The 23,970-nt window shown below is 38.0% G+C and overlaps 1 protein-coding gene across 3 annotated transcripts in view; it reads right to left on the bottom strand.

Moving 5' to 3' along the window:
• The window catches only part of BCKDHB (branched chain keto acid dehydrogenase E1 subunit beta), a 47,690-nt gene that overhangs the window by 18,331 nt on the left and 5,389 nt on the right, over positions 1-23,970 (bottom strand). For 2 of the 3 annotated variants that reach the window (XM_063125791.1, XM_063125789.1), the window contains exons 4-9: positions 22,540-22,673; positions 20,567-20,722; positions 17,041-17,149; positions 13,259-13,356; positions 12,487-12,597; positions 2,219-2,305 (exon numbers count right to left, since the gene is read on the bottom strand). In XM_063125791.1, coding sequence (XP_062981861.1) covers positions 2,219-2,305; positions 12,487-12,597; positions 13,259-13,356; positions 17,041-17,149; positions 20,567-20,722; positions 22,540-22,673 — 695 coding nt within the window. The remainder of the gene's footprint in view (positions 1-2,218; positions 2,306-12,486; positions 12,598-13,258; positions 13,357-17,040; positions 17,150-20,566; positions 20,723-22,539; positions 22,674-23,970) is intronic. The other variant, XM_063125792.1, reaches the window with a different exon arrangement.

The raw sequence follows: 23,970 nt of genomic DNA on the forward strand, positions 1-23,970 counted from the left end.
TGGTACAGACATGTCAAGTACTGAAACCTTTCTTTCACTGTGAAGTGAATATGTGTTTGAAATTAATAACAAAACTTAATCTTTTGTGTGCCTAAAGCAACATTCTTCCTACATTTCATAAATCACATCTTAAACAACATCTGATTTTACATACGAATTTTATGAAAAATGGGCTTGATGACGGTGAACAAGCTGAGATTAAAACCAGAGAAAACAGAGGGCTATAGAAAGCCTGACTCAGGGACTGGGATTCAACCTGTTCTCAATAGGGTCCCGGCTCAGTTTTACAGTTTGGAAGAACTCTTGGATCCTGTTCTGCCCTTAGAACTTCAGATGGCAGCAATGGTGAGGAGTGCATTTCCACAACTATGTCTAGTGCACCAGCTGTGACCATTCCCGAGTCAGTCTGATCTGAAAACACTTATGCCTGGGTTACATTAGTTAGACTATTGCAACGTGCTCTATGTGGGGCTACCCTGAAGAGCATCCAGAAGCTTCAGTTGGTGCAAAATGTAGCAGCTAGGTTGCTAATTGGTGCACAGTATTGTAATCATATCACTCCAATATTGAAAGATCTGCAGTGGTTGCCAAATGTTTTCCAGGCTCAGTTGGTGTTTAAAGCTCTAAAGGTGCAATCCTGTTTGCATCCCTCCAGCCAGCAACAGGAACCTCCTATCTTGATATGAACCTGCTCAGTTATTAAGATCAGCAGGAAAGGCCCTTTTGGAGACAACTTTGCTTGTGAAGGCCTGTTTGCCAGGTACATGGGGAACAACTTTCTCCTGTGTTGCTCCCAAACTCTGGAACACACTTCCGCTGGAGTTATGATTGGACTCAACTCCCTTTGCATCCAGGAAGGGGGTCAAGACACATCTTTTTAACCTGGCTTTTAAAATCATTGTAATGGTTTTTAATGCTTTGCTGTTTTTATTTGTCTACGGTTTTTATTTTTTGAACTCTTTGTTAACCACCTTTGTTAACCACCTTGATCTCAGACAGGCAATACAGAAATAAAATAAACAGGATTTTTTCACCGTAACAATTTTCACTGCCCTGGAAGAAGCTATTTTTAAGCTGAACAGCAACTTCTTCCTTTAGCAGTGGTGATGCTGCAATGAAAGCACAAAGTGCTGCATGGGTTCCTGACCCAACAAATATCAGTTTTAGAATCCAGCCTTATAGTGGCAGAGTTGTGGGAGAATTCTGGGAAATTGCTAACAAACAAAATCAAAGGTTTCACAATTTTTAAGACATGCAAGACAGCACAATTTCTCAAAATATAGTCTTGCATCCTCCAAAAGGGCACCTTAAATGCTGTCGGATCACTTAATTCACCAAAGCTTTCTTTTTTCTGAAGGTATTTTTTGTTAGAATTTGGAAGAGCAAGAAATTTTGATAACTTAGTATAAGTTCTGTATCCCACTAACGATGCTGTACAGGTGTCTTTCCATATGTCCCACGAGTTACCCTTTCAAACCCTAACTACCAGGCAAACCATCATTTTCAGCAAATAATCACCCCAACAGCTGAACTATTTTAATTTAAGAATAGAAAAGCACTTTACTCTCCCACTGAAATCAATGGCATTTTAAAAACTACTCAAACTTTGGCTGGTTCATACCCAATTTATTTTCAGTTTCAATTAATTTTTTTTAGTGTTAGTTTCAATTTAAATACAGGGGAACAATACAAATAAATGTTTCTAATCAAGCAGAAACTAAAGTAGAAACTAAAAACAATACATTTATATTTGCATTTATCAGCAAATACTGCACATTTTTGAGGGACTCTTTCAATTAAAATGCTTTATGCAAAATTTCCATCTGCAACTGCCATTAGAAAACAATTTGGATGCAGTATCTATTCTTTGATGAACAAAATTTATTAACATCGATCTCCACAAAAATGTTTTAGACTCTAGACAAGGGCTGTGATGTTAAGGTTACAACAATGTTAAACAGTGCTGTGCTTTGGATATTTGATTAGATATTTCTGGCAGGACGATGTGAGGGATCTAAACTGACATTAACTAAAGTCTACGAAAACAATTATAGAAGTTGTTTTACTCCCCCTCCTCTCACCCAGTCAACAGTTTAACTATAGTCAATGAAATACAGTTGGGAGATTACAGTTCAGTTTTTGAAAAACCATTCTTTAACACAGTAGATATTCTTCTAGAAAGCACTCAAATGTGATAGTATCAAAAACTGTATGTTACCTGAACTGTGGAGCTAATTTCAGATGCAAAACCTCCTGTAATAGGGGCTTCATGACTGATCAGCAATCTTCCAGTCTTTGCCACTGACTAAAAAGAGAAAATACTTTTTAGAACAAACTTTTTATATATATATATATATAAATTTTATATTGGGGTGGGAAATGCGTAGCCATCCAAGGACTGTTACTCCTATCAGCGCTTACCAGAATAGCCAATAGTAATGAAGTTGGGAATTGCAACCCAACAACATCTGAAGAGCCACATGTTCCCCATTCCCGACATACATAATATGCAATAATTTTTTGGCAAATACAGTATGCAAAATACACATATTTTAGTACAGAAATAGTATTAAAGACAAATTATTATTGCCAAAAATAGACCTTCATATCCAAAGTGTATCTGTCAACAGTTCAATTAAGAGTTATATGTAAATGTAACATGAACCTAATAGAACACAGAACAGAAAACCATGTAGATTTATCGGCATAATGTGTGACAATTTTAATTTTAAAATATACCTTCACACACATATGTTTTGGCCACTTCACCCAAGGCAACCCTATACATGTTTACAGAGAAATAAAATCCATGGGGTTCAATAGGTCTTACTCCCAGGGAAATGTGCACAGGATTGCAGCCCAAATATCCTACGTAATATGCACATTCATTCTTCTGTGCAAATGTGAGGCAGGAATATACCACCACTTGTAGCTTTCCACCATATATATGAATGGCAAAAACGGAGAAAGGGAATCAAAGTTGATAGATTTTTAAAGATTTCTTTTTTATTATTATTATTATTATTATTATTATTATTATTTGTAGTTCTGTGAGATGCTAGGTTTTTTCTTTTTTGCACATGCACACTATGGCTTTCCTACTTTCTATTTCAAATGCTATAGATAACATCCTTCAAATTTTCAGCAGGTTCTTCCTTCACATTTCCCAGTATGCTATTACAAATCACATGTTTAGCTGCACCGCCATGGAAACAACTGGTTCTGATTTCATTTGTTAGAGGAATTTAAGAACGTTGAAACAGAACCTGCTAATGTGGAAAGGGAAAGCAATCTCGGAAAGAAGGAATAAAATTCCTCAAGGAGGAATAACGACCCATCTGAATTAGCCAATGCAATAATACACTGACACCACATGTGGTTGCTGCTGCAAATATGTACTCTAAAATGTGCAATGAGCAACTGTATACAAGAAAAACAACAACCACAAGATTAATTGCTCATTAGAAGAGTAAAGTGTAGTAGCTGGACAGAGCTACAGCAATTAGTAACAGAACACATAGTTCTATACTTGGACAACTTTTACTTGCTGGTGTTTCCTAGTCCATTTATTTTCAAGCATCTGGAAACACATTCATTTTAAAATAAATAAATATTAATCATGAGGGACATCCCACAGCTGAAAAAGTCACACTCATTTGCTAAGTGCTGAGACTGAAATTCATAAGTGGTGGGACATATTTTTTAAAAAAAATCCTAATATTGGCCCAGCCCACACCTTTTCCATCATGGCTGACCCAAGCACAAAAACACAAATGTTCTTTGATCAGACCATAACACAACATAGACGATTCTACTCTCCAGCCCTAAGCCAAGCACATAAGATCTGAGTCTCACATTATTAAAACCTTTTTACAGGGCAAGAATTAAAATGGCACACATCTTCCATTTTTAGTCTAGATTAATAATCTAAAAGAACTATCTCCTCTTACTTTTCTACTCAGTGACTAGAATATATTCAAATCCCCACTGAAATGGTTTGCCTGTAGGTGCGAGCCCATTTTTCTATAATTCTGAGGATGTACGGTTTTGTTGAATCTATTCCATCTGTGTTTCACAGATTGTCAAGCGTCTTTAGTTCTGTTATCCATTCATTGAGGGAATCAGACTTTTTTAACCAGAATTTTGTTCTACTTCTCCTAATTTACTAAGAAACATTAATGCAAATTAATTCTATTTTTGGAGGTGGGAGATTTGCACTAATTTGCATTAGCACTGAAAAGGCGCTCCTCAACGGAATCCTCAGATCTGATTTGTAGAACTCCGAACTCATCTGAATCCATTGCAGATTTCTCCAGCATCCCTAATTCTAACCATGGAGATTGACAACCACACTGTAGAGTGTGTTAAGATACAACTAACGTACATTAAGGTGCCTTCTGGAAGCCCTGATTGAAAAGCTGCAATTTCCCCAATCTATTCTATCCACTATACCCAATTCCAGTATCACTTTCATAGTATTTAACATCATAAGCCACTATTCTTAAAGTTGCAATATCTATTCCTCTTGATTCTTTCCAGAGATACTTAGGTGGCAGATAGGGGATTGTATTATTGAATTCTCCCCCTGGCATAAAAATACCCCTGCCATCCACCCAAACCATTAAAAAGCAGTGCACAAAGAACCTTAGCCTAGACTTCTTCATAGCATGCAACCTTTTCTTCATGCTCACATGTTTTTCCCATGATATAATACTTCACACTTCTACAATTCATTTCAAATATTCAAGTAGATCCATAGTATTATGTCTATAATACACATCAGTTGCGCTTTGGGCAGAAAATATTGAATACTTAAATTTATAGTATAATATTTTATATCCATAAAATATTCAAAGACATGCCATGTCATGGCTTGTGCTGGGCACATTCCACAGTCTTTTTGAATATTCAACCCCTGATCAAGAGTTGCTACATGATATTTAAACTCAGACACTATAGATTAATAGTGTCTGGGTTTAATTAAACAACCCACAGTTAACCTAACTACTACTTGTGAGTTGTTTAACCCACCATTAACAAGGAAGCAGGATGTTAGCAGATCAGGATTTGCTTACTTCCTTGCTGCTGCAATAAGTGCAGAGATAGGCAGAAGCAGCAGCAGCAATGAGAGGAAAGGAAATCCCAAGCAGAGGAGGAAGAAGAGCAGGATGGTAAGGTAACCGCCCAGAGAGCTTCGACTATTGGGCGGTATAAAAAGGTAATAAATAAAATAAATAAAATAAGTGGCAGCAGCAGCAGAGTGGGGCAGAAGCAGCAGGCTTGAGGAGAAGAAAAAAAGAGAAGTGGGGCAAGAAAAGAGAGAATCCAGGGAGGGGGGCAATGCGTTTGAGAACCCTAGACTCTGGCTCGTCTTGTTACACATTCTCCCTTCAAGGAGCATCCATTCTATTAACACACACCAAGACTCTATGTTAACAATCCCAAGAAATGTTGTTTGGGTTTATGTGTGTATTACTACAGATAGATAACAGTACATTGGTTTTTGGAAGGTCGAAGGACATTCCTCAGTAAGATCAGTAACGTTGGTCAAGTTACCAAAAAGCAACTTGCCCATCACTATCCTTCTCCCCTTGTAAAATGCTGATGCAGGGGAGCACTGGGTAGTTCGAAATACATTCTGTTTCCCCAACGTGATGAGGCTCCATGAGCCTTATCAGAGCTGTTCTACATCCAAAAGGGAATCCATGGCAGACATACACAGAATCCTGAACAGACAGGTTGATGAGAAAATTATTCCTTGGAGGTAGAAAATTTGAAATCCACTGTACTATAAGATGTATACTAAAAGATGCATACTAAATAAACATTCAAACAAGTGGGGGGACTTTACAAAGATGCTTTAGATAGATGCTAGTTTATATGAAATTAAAACTTAACAGTTGAGCATCTATGCTATTGTTATTTTTACTGAAAGTCAGGGCAATCCAATACATTACACTCCCCCTATACAGAAAGAGACTGCCTGATGAAAGTACTTGTACCATACCACAAATCCATTCATACTTCAGAACTAAATATGCATTTCCCATATTAAGGTTATCTCCATTGAGCAAAAGCCTAACAGATGATGTGGCCCTTATTTTGCAAGCAGTGATGCGAATTTTCCAGAAGATTTCAACTGGAATTTTTTTCCAATGCAAATTAGGTTAATGAGAAAAAATTCAGGTTGCATCAGAATTTTTTGGGATGCCCTAGAGCAGTGGTTCCCAAAGTGAGCGGTACTGCCCCCTTGGGGGCGGTGGGATTGCATAGGGGGCGTTAAGAGGCAGGGGGCGCTAAGAGGCAAAGGGGGGCCTCAAGGTGGTCTTTTCCGTACCAGGAGTTTTGGTTACAGAAGGAAATTTCTGATTGCTATCCTGCACTATGGAGAGTGATTCAGAAGCTCCTGGTTGCATTTCCAACATCATATTTGGTGGAATGTGGTTTTAGTGTGGTCTGCCTACTTCTCTCCAAGCAAAGAAATAGACTCCAGATTACTAAACGTGGTGATTTAAGACTCATGTTAAGTGACTTTAAACCAGACATTGGGAAACTGGTATCACTTTAACAAGCCCATCCATCACATTAAGAATTTATAGAATAGTGAGGTACTCTACCCTAGTTACTAAATGTGATATCTAATATTCTTGCTAAATGACTATCAGACTTTGAAAACATGATATCACTGGATCAACTTCATCAATTATGTTTAATTGAATAAACTAAAATATGTAATTGGATTTTGAATAAATATTCAATTAATTGTTACTGATTTGAATTTAATTGTTATTATCTTCCTTAGTGGGTCGTTGGAAACCGCTATTCTGAATAATGATTTTTATAGTGTATGGTAGGGGGCACTGGGCATGAGTTTGTGGAACCAAGGGGGTGGTTACCTGAAAAGGTTTGGAAACCACTGCCCTAAAGAGATCTAATTTAGCATGTTTATTTTATTTGTATTTAGTAAACAACAAAAGTAAAAAAGTACTCCATGTAAATTTGTGGCCCAATACATAACAAGCATTTGACATTTTAGCAAACCAAAGAACAGTGCATAATATGCTGACAAACACTCATCTATCTCGAAGAGTTCAACTCTCTTTAAATAAGACTGTTGAGGCTTCAGTTGCACTATCACTACTTACTAGTTCTACTTCAATTGTGACATATATGTATTTAACATCTCCAATCTCAGAGGCTTCCACGTATCCAATGCCCTACTGGGCTGCTGCCAGAAGGGTGGGAGGAAGAACAGAGGCAATTTTCTTCCCTCTATCCTTCGAATTTATTTTCCTCTATATGGACACATCTATAGAAGGTATGTTGGTGGGGGGACTAGAGAGGCCACAGAATTTCTCGTATCCTGGACTTTCCTCTCCCCCTCCCCACCCACCAGAATGCCCCCTTTTCCTCCTTCCAAGGCCACATTTGTGACCTTGGGACGCAACCAGTATGGCTCTTCCCACAACAGCTGCAAGGTGGTGGGGGATTGGCATTTTCAGAGTCCCTCACCCGAGATCGTAACAGTGTCTATGACCTTGGGAGGGGGACTCCAAACAATCATATGGTTCCTGGAACGCTTTCCTAGGCACCATGGAATTCCTTTCTCAAGGACATATATTTATTCTCTCACATACTTGCTAGGGATAATCACCTGGAAAACATCCATTACAACTTTGAGGTTGCCAAGTTTACCTAACATTGTATTTGCAATTGGCATACAATCATCTTTTACTAATGAACTTATGAAATGGAATATTTTCCATATAAAAATAAAGCACTGGAAAAATTTCCACCCCCCTCATCACAATTCAAAACTGCAAATATCCAACAAGTTCATCCTTGCATAAGAATAGCTCCTTTGCTTCATGTTGCACACAGCTTCTGAAACTGCTGATTTTAAAAAGAAACTGGCTCAGTTCAGACAACACATTTTACAATGTTGGTTTTAGAACTCCACGGTGGTGTTTTTACACCACCGTTGAGAAATTTGTTGTCTGGCAGGAAAATTCCACACAGTTTTTTTGGGGGGGAAACACTCCATACAGAATATTCACGCTGCGCAGAAGAGAGTTCCTGCACAACCGTTGTGTTGCGTAGCGGGCTCTGTGGAGTTTTCCGTTGCATGTAGCGCCTAAAGTGTGGCGTAGTGGCAAAAGTGTTGGACTGAGAATTGGAAGATCTGGGTTCTAGTCCCCACTCGGCCATGAAAACCCACTTTGGGCCAGTCACAGACTCTCAGCCAGGCCTACCTCACAGGGTTGTCGTTGTGAGGATAAAATGGAGAGGATTATATATGCCACCTTGGGTTCCTTGGCGGAAAAAAGGCGGGATATAAACGCAATAATAATTCAATAATAATAATAATAATTGTTTTATGCTTTTTAACTTTTAGATTACATAGGAGATATTCATATTCTTGAGACTGTTATCTTTACTAATGATGGCTAGGAAGTCAACTTGTTTTAAACCTACTTTCCACTGGAGTAATCTACATTCAATTTGTATGAGAGAAATGCATTGGGATAACTGGATTTTTTGAACCTTTGCATTAGTTTGTGGGAGAGAACTGGAAAATGTGTCATAGAAGGAAGTATTGAGATTTTTATTCTTTTGAAAAAGTAGTCATTAAATGTGGAAAATATTCCATAAATAGCTTTCAATGAAATCAAACCAACGGTAATCTTCTTTCAAGTTTATATTGGAATAAGTATTTTGAGATCGGAATGTTATAATAGCTGTTACTAGCATTGGGAAATTTGAGTGGATACTCAAATTTGAGTTTTTGTATAATTTATTTCACGTTTTTCCTACTGAACAGCTTTCAGACTTTTGGAAAAAGACATTTGTTATGGCTTAAAACATGTACTATATAGCATATTTTTAAAATATTTTATGCATTCTAGTTTGCAACAGTTTTCCATCCATTGCAGTTTATAAAATTGGGTCTTGAAGGAGCCAATAATTCTTTCTATCTAGACATTTTATAGATACGAAAACTTAAAAGTGCTGAAATATCTGAGAGCATTTTTTAAATAAACCTCTGTAATATATGGTTTCCATCCATGTAGTTATCTTTATCAGCAAAATCTGAATTTTAAACGTGTCTGTATTCACGCACAACTTTATAATATAGGGCATTCTAGAGGCGGATGGATAAAGCAGGGTCAGACATTATTCAGCCAGGCTCTTAATCACTGTTCCAGCAACATCAAATCTGGTTTTTGTTTTTCCTGTTCCTTGGCACCTTCAGTATATAAGGTTGAAAAGCAGGGATATAAAAACTAAACATACATAGGTTACTTATTTATTTATTAAAACATTTATATCCTGCCCTATATCACAAGGATCTCAGGGCGGCATACAGATAAAATCATACATATAAAACAGAATAAATATACAATTCTAAAACAAATAAAACCATTAATATGTTAAAACCAATGTGAAATTTTAAAACAGTAAAAGCCAATTAAAACAAGACAGTGTGCAGGCTGGTGGATTTAGCCATCAAAGGCTTTGTTAAAAGGCTATGTCTTAACCTAGCATTGAAATAAAGCCAATATCAGCGCCAGTCAGGCCTCTGGGGGAGGGCATTCCACAGCTGGGGTGCCACAACAGAGAAAGCCCTCTCCCATGTCCCACCATAGCGTATATCTTGCGTTGGTGGGGCACAGAGAAGGGGTCCTCCGACAGATCTCAGGTCTTGGGCAGGCAGATATAGGGAGAGGCGCTCCCTCAAATATCGAGGTCCCAAGCCATTTAAGGCTTTAAACGTCATTACCAACACCTTGAATTCGGACCAAAAACGTATAGGGTTTTTACATCATAACTTGTCCCTCCTGTCCTTGATTTTCTTCTTTTTTAACATTGGAATGTAGCATTAACAGACTGCTGTGTTTCTGAGATGTAACCGTCAAATACATATCTAAGGTCTGTAAGGCCACTATCAATTAGTCAATTGACTAACTGAAACACCTGACTAACCGACAAAAAGCACTTATGGTAAACAAGCACAGAAAACAATGATAGCCTTAGTTGACCACAAAGCATCAAATGTATTAGAACCAAACCATAGGAATATGTGGAGTCTTTCCTTGTGGTATCTAGAATCAGGAATGCCATTATAACTACAAGGCATGGTAAGAATTCCAACTAATATGCACTGAGTAATCTAATATGCACAAAACTTGCAGTATTAATTGAAAGTAACAAAAGCTGACTTAATTGTCCGTATTCACTGTCTGAGATCCTGCACTTAAATTCTATGTATTTGTGTATACCTTTTAAGATGCAATCCTATACACACTTACCTGGGAAAAAGCCCCACTGAATACAATGGGACATACTTCTGAGTAAACATGTATAGGATTGCACTGTAAGTCTGAAAAGGTTTATCATTTCAGCTATGAAGTACAAAAGCAAAAGAAAACACTCAGACATCTCTAGACAATAAAAATAGTAGGGAAAGCAATAACCACCATTATAGTACATGTTCTAAGAGATCCATTTATTCCAAAAGTAATAGATTCATACCCATCCAAAAATGTCCAAGGTAAGAGAGAAAAATGCACGTGTTATTTTTATGAAAATGAACACAGTACTCTGAACACAGGCCGTAGGTACTGCCACAGTTAAGATCTCCAGACAGCCTTCTCACTACCATAATATTAAATTGAAAAGCAACTATTACCAACAACAGTTCAAAACATATTTACACAATTTCAAATTACTCAACAATAGAGATGACCAGCCCTTTCCATCCGGGTGCCTTCCAGATATTTTTGACTACAACTCCCATTGTATTTTACTATTGGCCATATTGTCAGGGGCTGATAATCCAAAACATCTGTAGGACATTACTTTAGGGAAGGCTGATGGATACTCAAATTATTTTGGAATGAAATGTAATTCTGCCTTCATAGGGCAATAATCTGTAAAGCAGAGCCAAAACTCAGTTCAACTTGAGCTAATAGAGGCCTCTAGTGTTGGCTATTCTGTAATGACATGTCAAATGGAAAATAGTACACAAATGACATCTAAAAATTCAGATTAACTAATTAATCATAAGACTTGTTTTTATTTGTCTTCCTGTTGTTTTTAAATCAAAGGGATTAAATTAAATTAAATACAGAATTATTGGACTGTGGCATTAATCTTTTTTCCTTGTACATTGTAATTTCATTTTACACAATTCATCCTATATATTGTATACTGCATAGAAATGGTCAAGTTGGTGTATGTATACTATATTAGCAAATGTATACTAGGAAATGTATACTATATTAGCAATCTTACAATATTAATATTAATATTCCTTGGGTTCTTTTCCCTCATGTAAGCTAGGAAAGCATAACCTTTTCTCTTGGTCCTTGTTATATTATATATTACCTTCGTTAACTCAATGCAGAAGTATATTAATGAAGCAACCTCAAAACAGTTATTAGTTATAACCCTTGCAGTACGTGAAAGGGTTGCTTGTGCATCAAAGACAAATTTTAGGCTGTGTCACCCAAAATGCTCCTTGCCACTCAAGAAGAAATGCATTTTTTTAAAAAAAAAATACTGAATATTACCCATGAGAAAGAAATGGCATCACATAAATGACAAGATACACTGGAAGAGATTCAAGGGCATCTGTTCATCTTCCCCCACCCCATTCCCTATTCCAAAGGGAGAATTTTGAAATTCCTTCTAAATATTTTTTTAAAGTAACATACCTGACTTGATTTTGGAGAATAAATACCTACTTTAAGATACATGTCATACGTACACAATGCATCTAACCAGTGCTTGAATGTTTTAAAGACTAGAGAACTCTGGAAGAAGTCCTATGCTTACAATTCATGTAATTTTCTTTTTGACCAGGCAAAAGATGGATCGGTCATCAATTAAAATCAAGTTTGTGTTAGCAGGGATGAAGTCTTTCATTTCGTTGTTCTGGAACTCCCTCCAGGGAAAATCTGAGAGGCCCACCCTCTTGCCATCTTCAAACATTTACTCTTTTAAATTTCACTAAGGGCAGAATCCAATGGGCCGTTATGGCTCCACCAATTTTTTTCCACCCCTCCAATTCCCTTCCGCAAGCAGTGGGACCCTGCCAATTGTGTTGTGCAAGTGGGACCCACTGCTTATGCAAGGAAGATTTAGTGCTTCCTAGGGAAAGCCCCGAAACAAGTGGAAATGCTCATTTCTGGAAGGAGGCAGGTCGGCAGACTTCCCTTAGGAGAGCTACACCAACCTGCCTCCTTCCAGAAATGAGCCTTTCTGCTCATTTTGGATTGCCCCCAAAATGCTAAATCACCATTACACAACCACTGGGGGTTACTTGCGGAATTCAATCAGCAAGACAGAAGAGAAGTGCCCAACTGGATTCTGCCCTAAGTATTTTGGACTGCAAACTTGTTCAACATACGTCTATTAAAATATAAACTAATATTACATAAGCAATTAAGTATATGCATGCCTAAACAAGTTATATGTACCTACCTTGCATACAGTCTCTGCATCCCAAGGCAGAATTGTTTTCAGATCAATTACTTCACAGGACACACCAAGCTTTTCTTGAGCCATAAGCGCTACCTCTTTGATAACGTGAACCTAAATATAGCAGGGAGAGGGGGAGACACATGTAATAGTATATTGCATGTACAGACTATTAAAAGTTGAGTTTCATCAACATTTTGGAAGGGGGCACATCTAAATATTCCTCATGCAACAAAATACTTTAGCGTTGTATCTGACGTCTTACATGCCCTAGAATTCTATGACCCTAGGATTATCTATAAATATTTACAATGTTTGGTTGGCCTTACTGACCAAGCCAGAAAGTGTAGTCCCTCCGCCCACCATTCCTGAAAGAAGGGCAGGGAGAACATGCTGACCAGTGCTTGGAGCAATTGAAGTCCCTTTGCTAAATCTGGATGCAACCCAGAATTTATGGTGTATGAATGCATCTATGCATAATTTTAAGGCATTCACTGCTGCTAAAACCCAAATGAACAGAAATATCAAAGCTTTACTTGTTATTACTTAAAGACAGCTCTTGCATGTTGGATCCACTGAAGTCATTGAGAAAAGTTAGCCATGAATTAATTTAAGTCCAATTGATTTCAGTAGAACCTCAGTGCAACTAAATCTGCATCCAATCCTGTCTATTTTTCCGCTCAGTTTGTGTTTCATTCTCATCACATTTTTCAGGAAATATTCTAATATAACATTTGCTTTAAAAATCCACCAGTATCTCACAAATCTTACTGACCTGGGTACCCCAAGCCACCAGTGTAACATCACTTCCATTCTGAAGCACTTCTGCTTGAGAAAGTGGAATGTAGTACGGTTCCACAGGGACTTGCTCCACTGAATGAATGCAAAGCAAAGAAATTGAGATTCTTAATTGTAACACATTTAGTCTTACAGACAACTAAACTCATGGAGCAAAGATATACCTATAACCCACCTTTCAATGGAGGTGATATAAAACCTTAACTGTCAAGACCTCAGCCTGAAACATCGCTGCATAAGACAGGTGCCTTAGTTCTATGAAACAAGATTCCTGATTACCTTAAGGTCTCACTAATGACAAGCCTTAGCAGACTCTAGTGGACCATCACATGCTACATTCCTGTCTGGTTACACTGTAATGTGAGCAGCATAGAAGAGAAGCTCTCAAGATGATAGGAGATACTCTTCCATTACACTTGCCCAAATTAAACATCCATAACTAGTACATTAAAGTAGGGTCTGATACTTAACGGGCAGACTAGGGCAGCTTATTTTCATCAAGTGAAAGTGAAATGCCTTATGAGTTGTATCCATTGGTGGCTTTCCCTTAGGTAGAAAACACTTAGGTAGACTCACCACATTTTTGCTGATTGCGCCAAGCACCCACTCAAGCCCCTTTCCTTTCCAAAATGTTGCTCCTGAGGATTGGGAGACCTTCCTGAATAAACTTATAATGTCACACTAATAGCCTAACAAGAATGTGTCACTGGAATAAATACAGTTATATTAATCTACCAGCAAACTGTATTTTGCTCCAACATAGTTTTCTCCCTATATGTATTTCTAGGATCCATACTATTCAAGCCCATTTGTAACAATTCTGTCAAATTGTGAAAATCAAAACAATCTTAAGCCTAGGTTTTCTACTCAAAATCTTATTGTTTATAGGTTAACTCTACAAAGGCAACACCAAAATTTCAAGGGAATAGTTATAGTTGGGGAAAGTATTTCCTAAAGAGAGATTTATCCTTGAATGGGTAAGTAGAAGGCTAAAGGAGAAATTCTGCCACCTTTCATATGTAAAAATTATCATGCACAAAGATTTAAGAGAAAGATGAGGCTATGATTTCAGATACACTTGCAAGTTTTTAGAAATGCCCAATATATGGTAAAGAGGTGGGCAAATAAGATTTCAAATGGTGGGTGGGAGAGCTTCAATATCCTACATAATTCCATGTCCCTTCCAACATACAATAAAAAACAGAATTATGCATAATAAATCAATGATTTATACAACAACAAAATTTGGATTGCATCAGAACAGTATTCTAACCTTTTTGTTCAGAATACACCCAGCCCAACCAATAAGGAACATTCTGCATCCCAGCTCTAAAAGCAGAATTTTATAAATGCTGTTGTTGTTGTTACAACAACTTCTGCCACTTTGCAGTATAGTTTTCAAAGCTACTGATAATCATATTAAAAACAGCAAAGTTAATTAAAAACAGTGCTAATAATAAGAGCATCCAATTGAATTAGACAAGAATATAACAGCAGCCCTGATCAGATCATAGGTCTAACTTGTTCCTGCAGTGGCCAACCAGCTGCTTGTGGGCATGGCTGTAATAGTACACTCCCAGTTATATTTCTCAGCAACTGGTATTCAAAGTCATAACACTTTCCAACGCCAAAGATAAAATAAAGTCATCATGACTAACAGCCATTGATATATCCTCCAAGAAATTTGTCTAAGCCCCCTTTAAAATCAACCAAGTTGGTGGCCAATACTACATCCTGCTGTATCAAATTCCATAATTTTAACTATGTGGTGTGTGAAGGACTTCCTTTTGACTCTCCTGAACTTCCCACCATTCAGTTTCATTAACTTTTGTAAACCGCCCAGAGAGCTTCAGCTATGGGGTGGTATATACATGTAATAAATAAATGACCCTGAGCTAAGAACTAAAAAATGTAAGAAGAGCCATGCTGGATCAATCCACTAGTCCAGCACTCTGTTAACACAGTGGCCAACCAGCTGTTGACCAGGGACGCATAAGCAGGACACGAGTGTTACAAGCACCCTCCCACCCATGTTTCCCAGCAACTGGTGTACATAGGCTTACTGCCTCAGATACTGGAGGTACCATAGAGACATCAGGACTAGTAGCCATTGATAGCCTCTTCCTCCAGGAATTTATCCAACCCCCCTTTAAAGCCATCCAAATTGGTGACCATCACCACATCTTGTGGTAGTGAATTCCATAGTTTAACTATGTGCTGTGTGAAGAAGCACTTTCTTTTATCTGTCCTGAATGTCCCACCAAACAGCTTCATGAGATGACCCTGGATTCTAATATTATGGGAGAGGGAGAAAAAGCTCTATTATTATGAGAAAGGATGAATGTTGGCTGGCATAAAATTTTAAAAGTTTCTTTTTGCCTCCAGACAAATTAGCTGAGAAAATATCCAGGGATTATTATTATTATTATTTTTTGCTGATGTATGTTTTATGGCAAGTAGAGAATTAGTAAATCATTATTCACACTTTCTTCCACTAGTATCATATATAGCATCAAATATTACCCATCTGTACTATCTTCATTTAACATCTTGACAGAATGTTATTTTCAATATTATAACACACAGTGAAATCAAAATTCAAAATTTTCTGGAAAACTGATATGACTGGTTAGGCTGAGAGATTGTGACTTGACAAAGGCCACCTAATCAATGTTGTTATACGAGAGTAATTTTCAGACAAATCTTTGGTGAAACATATTAATAGTAACAGCAGTTTATCAACAGAACCAACCACTGTGAGTGGTGGCCTCTCTCTGGCTAGACACCATGAAGCACAGGCTGGACAGCCATCTCTTTGAAATACTCCAGCTCTGGATTTCCTGCATGGAGCAAAGGGTTGGACTACATAGCCCACAAGGCCTCCTCCAATTCTGTAATGCTATGGACAATGACTCACACATTTTGCAAAGGAGGAGTTTTAATTTTGTTTACCATTAACTGCAATAGGAAAACATGTGTACAGCTGTGTGACAGTACATTTTGAACACTGATTAAAAACAACAAGTTTTTCCATTTTACCTGCCCTGTCACTATAACAACCACTGATGCAAATCATTTATTTCTACACTACTCCTGTCATATACGGTAGAATTAAATGGAACTGAAAAGGTCATAAGACATAAGAATAGATTTTCCACATGATAGTTAAACCCGATAATGTCAAGATGACTCATTTTTTCCTTTGAATTAGCACTATGTGCTTGACCCATCAAGGCAACACCTTTTTTAAAAAACACACACCAAAACCTCTATTTAAATTTCAATGTTTTCTTATAAACTCCCACGTTTTGAATAAAGTCAAACAGCATTCTAAATTTGCATGATCAAAATCAAGCTCTTTATGATCATCTTAGGACACAATACTAGGCATGTTGAGACAGAAAAAAGCCCTTCAATTCCCAGCATTCCCCAGCCAGCCGTGCTTAGTGTACATCATATTGCTTCCTCCCACAATTACACTTCCATTAACAATTCTCACTCAACAAAGAAAACCCTTTGTTATTCAAGAGTATTCAAGAGGGTATTCAAGTGTATTTTTACCATTACCATAAATTCTGCACCTTAATGTTAGAAAGCCAACAATACTCCCTTAACCTGCCCCTTCCCTTCTATTCCTCATTGTAAGCCTATGCGGCAGGGTCTTGCTATTTACTGTTTTACTCTGTACAGCACCATGTACATTGATGGTGCTATATAAATAAATAATAATAATAATAATAAAGCAAGAATATATTTTACCTGCTGCTCTGTACAGTATTTTAGGTTCAAAGAATATACAAGGATTTTTATCTTCTATGCATGATAGCAACAGTCCTTTAGCTTCAACAGGACCTCTTGGAACAACAATCTACAAAAATTGAATAAATTAACGATGAATAAAGAAAGCAATATTTTACTTATTAGGAGGCTACTAGTAGAAACAGGTCATCGTGGGTATCACCTTTTTGTTTCATTACAAATTTTAAGTATCACAATTATTCAGTCAAACCTAGCTCAGAAATAAGTGTCCAATAGTGTTTGTTTCCCCCCATTTCTGATATACATATCAAAAAATGAAAAAGTAACACTCTTGGATAAACTTGTCACAATACAGAGTAGTTGTTATATATATATATGCAAGTCGACCACACAGAGCAATTAGAAGTGTCTGCAGTTTTCTTTAAAGGAGAAAAATAATTAATGGCTCCAGCTACCTTTTAAACTCAAATGTAGCTTGTTGACAGAACTGGTGTGGCGCAAAACAAATTGCCAGTGTTTCAAGGAAGTGTGATGTAGTAGTGATGGAGGACTTCAATTACCCTGATAACTGTTGGGATACAAATACTGCCAAAATACTTGGCCCTTCCAAGAAATTCCTGACATGTATGGGTGGTAACTTTCTCCTACAGAAAGTGGAGAAGGAACTAAAGGATCGGCAATCCTTGACTTGATATTGACCAATAGGGATGACTTAGTGGATAAAGTGGCAGTTATGGGAACTCTGGGGGGAAGTGACCACGTCATACTTGAATTCTTGATTATGAAGGAGACAAAAGTCGAGCGTAGCCATACACGTACTCTGGATTTTAGGAAAGCTGATTTTAATAAACTCAGAACTATGATAAGAAAGGTCCCGTGGCAAGTGAGCCTAATGAGAAAAGGAGTGCAGGATGGGTGGGAGTATTTAAAAAAGGAAATTTTAAAGGCACAGTTACAAACAATTCCAACAAGGAGAAAAGATAGAAGACAACAGAGGAAACCAATGTGGCTCCACAAAAAGCTTAGAGATGACCTGAAAACAAAAAAGGATACATATAGGAAGTGGAAGGAAGGCCAGGCTACAAAAGAAGAGTACAGACAGGTGGCACAGAAGTGCCGAAATGGCATCAGGAAGGTTAAAGCTGTGAATGAGCTGAGATTAGCGAGGGATGCTAAAAGCAATAAAAAGGCTTTCTTCAGATACATGAGTAGTAAAAGACAGAGGAAAGAAATGGTGGTTCAACAGCTTAATGAGGATGGCAAATTGATAACAGATGACAAAGAAAAGGCTGAAGTGCTCAATTCCTACTTTGCCTCAGTCTTCTCCCAAAAGCGGGTCTATGACCCCCCTGGAAAAAGTGAAGCAGAAGTTGAGGGGGCAGGATTGCAATTTGAGATTGATAAACAAATGGTCAAAGAACACCTAATTTCCTTGAATGAGTTCAAATCTCCAGGGCCCGATGAACTGCATCCTAGAGTAATGAAGGAGCTAGCGGAAGAACTCTCAGAACCTTTGTCTATTATCTTTGCAAAATCATGGAAGACGGGTGAGGTGCCGGACGACTGGAGGAGGGCTAACGTTGTCCCTATCTTCAAAAAGGGCAAAAAGGAGGAACCTGGAAACTACAGACCAGTCAGTCTGACATCCATCCCTGGAGCAGATTATAAAGAAGTCAATCTGTAAACACCTTGAAATCAATGCAGTGATTACTAGAAGCCAACATGGATTGGTCAGGAACAAATCCTGTCAGACTAATTTGATCTCATTTTTTGATCAGGTAACCTCCCTTGTGGACTGTGGGAATGCTGTGGACGTCATATATCTCGACCTCAGCAAGGCTTTTGACAAAGTGCCCCATGATATTCTGATTAACAACCTAGCTAAAAGTGGGCTAGATGGAACAACTATTAGGTGGATTCACAGTTGGCTACAGAATCGGACTCAAAGAGTACTTATCAATGGAACCTTCTCAAACTGGGGAGAGGCAACGAGTGCGGTACCACAGGGCTCAGTCCTGGGCCCAGTGCTCTTCAACATTTTTATTAATGATTTGGATGAGGAGGTGCAGGGAACGCTGATCAAATTTGCAGATGACACAAAATTGGGTGGGATAGCGAATACCCTGGAAGACAGAAACAAACTTCAAAGTGATCTTGATAGGCTGGAGTGCTGGGCTGAAAACAACAGGATGAAATTTAATAGGGATAAATGCCAAGTTCTACATTTAGGAAATAGAATCCAAAGGCACAGTTACAAGATGGGGGATACTTGGCTCAGCTATACTACAAACGAGAAGGATCTTGGAATTGTTGTAGATTGCAAGCTGAATATGAGCCAATTATGCGATATGGCTGCAAGAAAGGCAAATGTTATTTTGGGCTGCATTAATAGAAGTATAGCTTCCAAATCACGTGAGGTACTGGTTCCTCTCTATTTGGCCCTGGTTAGGCCTCATCTAGAGTATTGTGTCCAGTTCTGGGCTCCACAATTCAAGAAGGACGCAGACAAGCTGGAGCGTGTTCAGAGAAGGGCAACCAGGATGATCAAGGGTCTGGAAACAAAGCCCTATGAAGAGAGACTGAAAGAACTGGGCATGCTTAGCCTGGAGAAGAGGAGATTGAGGGGAGACATGATAGCACTCTTCAAATACTTAAAAGGTTGTCACACAGAGGAGGGCCAGGATCTCTTCTCGATCCTCCCAGAGTCGAGGACATGGAATAACGGGCTCAAGTTAAAGGAAGCCAGATTCCAGCTGGACATCAGGAAAAACTTCCTGACTGTTAGAGCAGTACGACAATGGAATCAGTTACCTAGGGAGGTTGTGGGCTCTCCCACACTAGAGGCATTCAAGAGGCAGCTGGACAACCATCTGTTAGGGATGCTTTAGGGTGGATTCCTGCATTGAGCAGGGTGTTGGACTCGATGGCCTTGTAGGCCCCTTCCAACTCTGCTATTCTATGATTCTATGAAAACAGTGTGGGGAAAATGGCTGAACAAACTTCAGAATCATAGCACTAAAACATCACGTTGTAACAATATTATATCAATGGTCAAAAATCAATTACTTTTAGGTCAGATCTCACCTAAAAATGTTATTCTGCACCTATGCTATATCTTTTACTTTAAATACTGCTTGCGCCATGCCAATGCAGTCTCTAACACAGATATCAATTACAAATTGACTAGCGGCCATTTTTTAGACTGACAGCTTGCCATATTGTGACAATTCTGTGAGATCCTGGTACACTGGTCTTTGATGGAAGCTCACATCATGACTCCTTGATTTTGAGAGCACTAAAGGGGGCTTTGTGAAGAAGTCAGGATGGCAAAAGGTTCTCAGATTATCTCCTTAGGATCTACCTGCAGTTTCCATATGTTTATCTCCCAAACATGCTGGAAGGTTTTTTAATGGCTGAATCAAAGTTGTGATTTGTTACCTGAAGTAAAATACCCCTAGCAGAGCTGCACTGAAAGGCAGTCTGTAAATGCAGAAATAAATAATTTTGTTAAGGGTAATTACTGTACCTTTAGTCCTGGACAATGAGCAAAAAAGGCTTCCGGGCACTGAGAGTGATATAATGCACCATGACCCACACAACCCCAAGGAGCCCTAATTGTGAGGCTTCCACAATTAAAGAGATCTCCAGAGCGATACCGATACTTTGCTGCCTCATTAACAATCTGAAAGAAAATGCATGTATTTTTAATATTGCTTGTACTTATCCATTCATATCATGCTTCCAAGACAACTGATGTTCTATTATACAATATTAAGCAAAAACAAGACCTCCCAAATCTCAAAACTAACACTGTGTGAGCAGAAGGCTAGTCACACAAGGGAGCTTCTCTTTCCCTTCCTCCCCAACCCACTCTAGGGACCTGTACATTTCAGGGTTACCTACCAAACATTATGGTCTGCAACAGGAGAGTAGAAATCAGGTGGAGGAATCTTACACTGGTCACACAGGGTTCCCAATTTTGTCGCTTCCCCCTCCCATTTCAGCTCCATAAAACAAAGCCCAAATGTTTGGAGAAGCTCCTGTCCTGGAGTAGCTTTTCAGAGGTAGCAGTGGAGAAGGAAAGGGAAAGATCCATTGCACAGGCTTACCTTCCTTCATACAACATTGGACATCACCCCAAATACTAAGGTATTTTGACACTGTTTTTTGACACTCTTAAATACCTAAAAGGTTGTCACACAGAGGGCGGCCAGGATCTCTTCTCGATCATCCCAGAGTGCAGGACACGGAATAGCGGGCTCAAGTTACAGGAAGTCAGATTCCGGCTGGACATCAGAAAAAACTTCCTGACTGTTAGAGCAGTACGACAATAGAACCAGTTACCTAGGGAGGTTCTGGGCTCTCCCACACTAGAGGCATTCAAGAGGCAGCTGGACAACCATCTGTCAGGTATGCTTTAGAGTGGATTGCTGCATTGAGCAGGGGGTTGGACCAGATGGCCTTTAGGCCCCTTCCAACTCTACTATTCCATGATTCTATGATTTCCCTAAGCCAGCTACAGATGTACAATAATGCAGCGAGGAGGAGGAAGCACAAGCTTCCATAGAAAAATAAAGCATTGGAAAAATGTCCAGTTTGGAAAATTTATGCCCTCACATCACTGCATTTCATAACTTCATTAGTAACAATGAATGAATCCCAATTTCAAATACAGTATTAGGCAAGCTTGGCAGTTTCAAAGTGGCAATTAAAGTTGTTCAAGTGAATATTCCTAGCAAGTATAAGGAAGAATACATATATGTCATTAATATATATATATTTGTGTCAGTGTGAAATAGACCTAATAAGTACTGAGAGTGAAATGAATTGTTCTGAACTGCCCAAAGAGCTTCAGCTATTGGGTGGTATAAAAATATAATAAATTAATAAGCTGAAGGTGCCCCACCAACCTTAGTGGAGGAGCTGAATTCTGTTAGAATAGATGAGTGGTTTTCCGCTAATCATGCACAGTCATGTGGTCTTTTTTGTGTTTGGTTGGTTGGGTTTCAAAGAGGTACAAAAATATTAATAATGATAATTACCCTCTTTGACATTGGTGCAAACATAAATTACATTGTATTAGCATAAGTAACTTCTCGTTCACAACAATTGAGTTTTCTGGTTTGGGGGAAACTCATTGTAAAAATGCACACTACTAGTGTGGCATTAGAAGATGCTTATGCTAGTGCAACGTAATTTATGTTAGCACTAGTGTCTAACAGGACACTGTCTTTATTTCTTTACGAGTATTTAAATAAAAAATCTACATCATACATCATTTAACTCACATTAAATGTGCTTTAATTTCCCCCCTTCAATATTTCAGATCAAATACTTGTGATGTATTGAAACAAAAAAATAACATGTGGTACTTTTGTAGTTTTGTGATTTACTAAATGAAAATAAAATAAACATGCTAAATTAGATCACTCTCTAAGGCATCAGAAAATTTTCTGATACAAATTACCCTAAATTCAAGTTCCTAAAATATCCACTAACCTGATCAAAGGCAGGGAAAATATAGTCGGCAAACTGGATTTCCGCAATTGCCGTAGCACCAGCGACTGCAACTCCAATGCCAAATCCTACAATTCCTTGTTCACACAAAGGAGTATTGAACACTCTGTCTTTACCTACAAAAGTAAGAGATTCTCTTTACAAACTTGAAAAAAACATGCATATTGTGTACAGCATAACATAATTTTTGGAATACAAGGTATTCGATGAAACACAGGGGCCTGCAAGGTGATCTTTTAATGAATACGTTTTAAGCTAGAAGTAGTGGGAGCAGAGAAGGTCAATTTCTTGACATTTTGAAGCCACGGGGACAATGTTTTTTCCCCAAGGGAGAATTAAAATGTGGGGCAAAATTAAATACATGCAATAACTACTTTCTTATCAAACTCAAGCTTACTTTACTAATTTTACACAAAAGGTATTGCGTTGGATCCAGACTTAGTAATACTTACAGTGGCAGCATAAATTTATTTCAATAGGTCAATCAATCAATCACTTTATTACGGTCCAAGATCAACACAACATTAATCCAGCAACAACAACTATACAAAGTAATATAGATCCTTAGTTCCCATCTCCCAGAGATTTAACATTCTCGAAGGTTAATAGGTTATGACATGTCCTCTTAGCCAAGTGGCAGAATTTAGCAACCTTATAAGTAACTGAGGGGTTTCTATCGGCAAGGAGAAACTTGGTATATTTTAAGGATGGTTAAGTCTGGATTCAACTCATGTATAATTTGGCACATAAAACCATAGTTTGATATATTTATGAAAATTTAAGTTATGAGTGCTTTAATTTTATTAAGGTAATACTAACATCCAGTGTTAGAGATAGGCTTAGAAACAATATGTGGACTTCAGCATAATGAGTAGTACAGATATATATTGAATAACTGAACAATCATATAGAAAAAGAACTCAATTTTTTAAAATAAAAGGAACACATATATTAGTAATTGTTTGTTCATGTTGCAATTATAAAATACTTCTTTCTTGTTACTTGGTGGCCCCATTTTAGATCCAATCCTGTTGGCACTCAACAACTGAATTTGTTATTAGAGGGAGTTATGATTATTGATTTCTGACTGAAAATGGCTTGGCACATTACAAGATGCTAAGAAAAAAGAACGTGCATGGAGGAGACATATGCAAGTTCTGCTTTTTCAATGTAACACTTACAGTGAAAAACAGAAGCATGCACACATAGTTGCATATCCATTTTTCTCTGTATGTTATAGAATACAAACCATTACAAGCCAGTTATGACACATCAATATATAAAGTGTCAGCACTAGCCATCTATGATCTCCCCCTTGTTTGGTAAATGGGACTGTTCTTTTCTCTCATGTTATTGTCACAGACCCTAACGAAAGCTATGCCTATTCTGTTTCAAAAGCATATTTTGCTTCTA

Source organism: Elgaria multicarinata, chromosome 4 (genome assembly GCF_023053635.1).
Source record: "Elgaria multicarinata webbii isolate HBS135686 ecotype San Diego chromosome 4, rElgMul1.1.pri, whole genome shotgun sequence".
NCBI classification, from domain to species: Eukaryota; Metazoa; Chordata; class Lepidosauria; order Squamata; family Anguidae; genus Elgaria; species Elgaria multicarinata.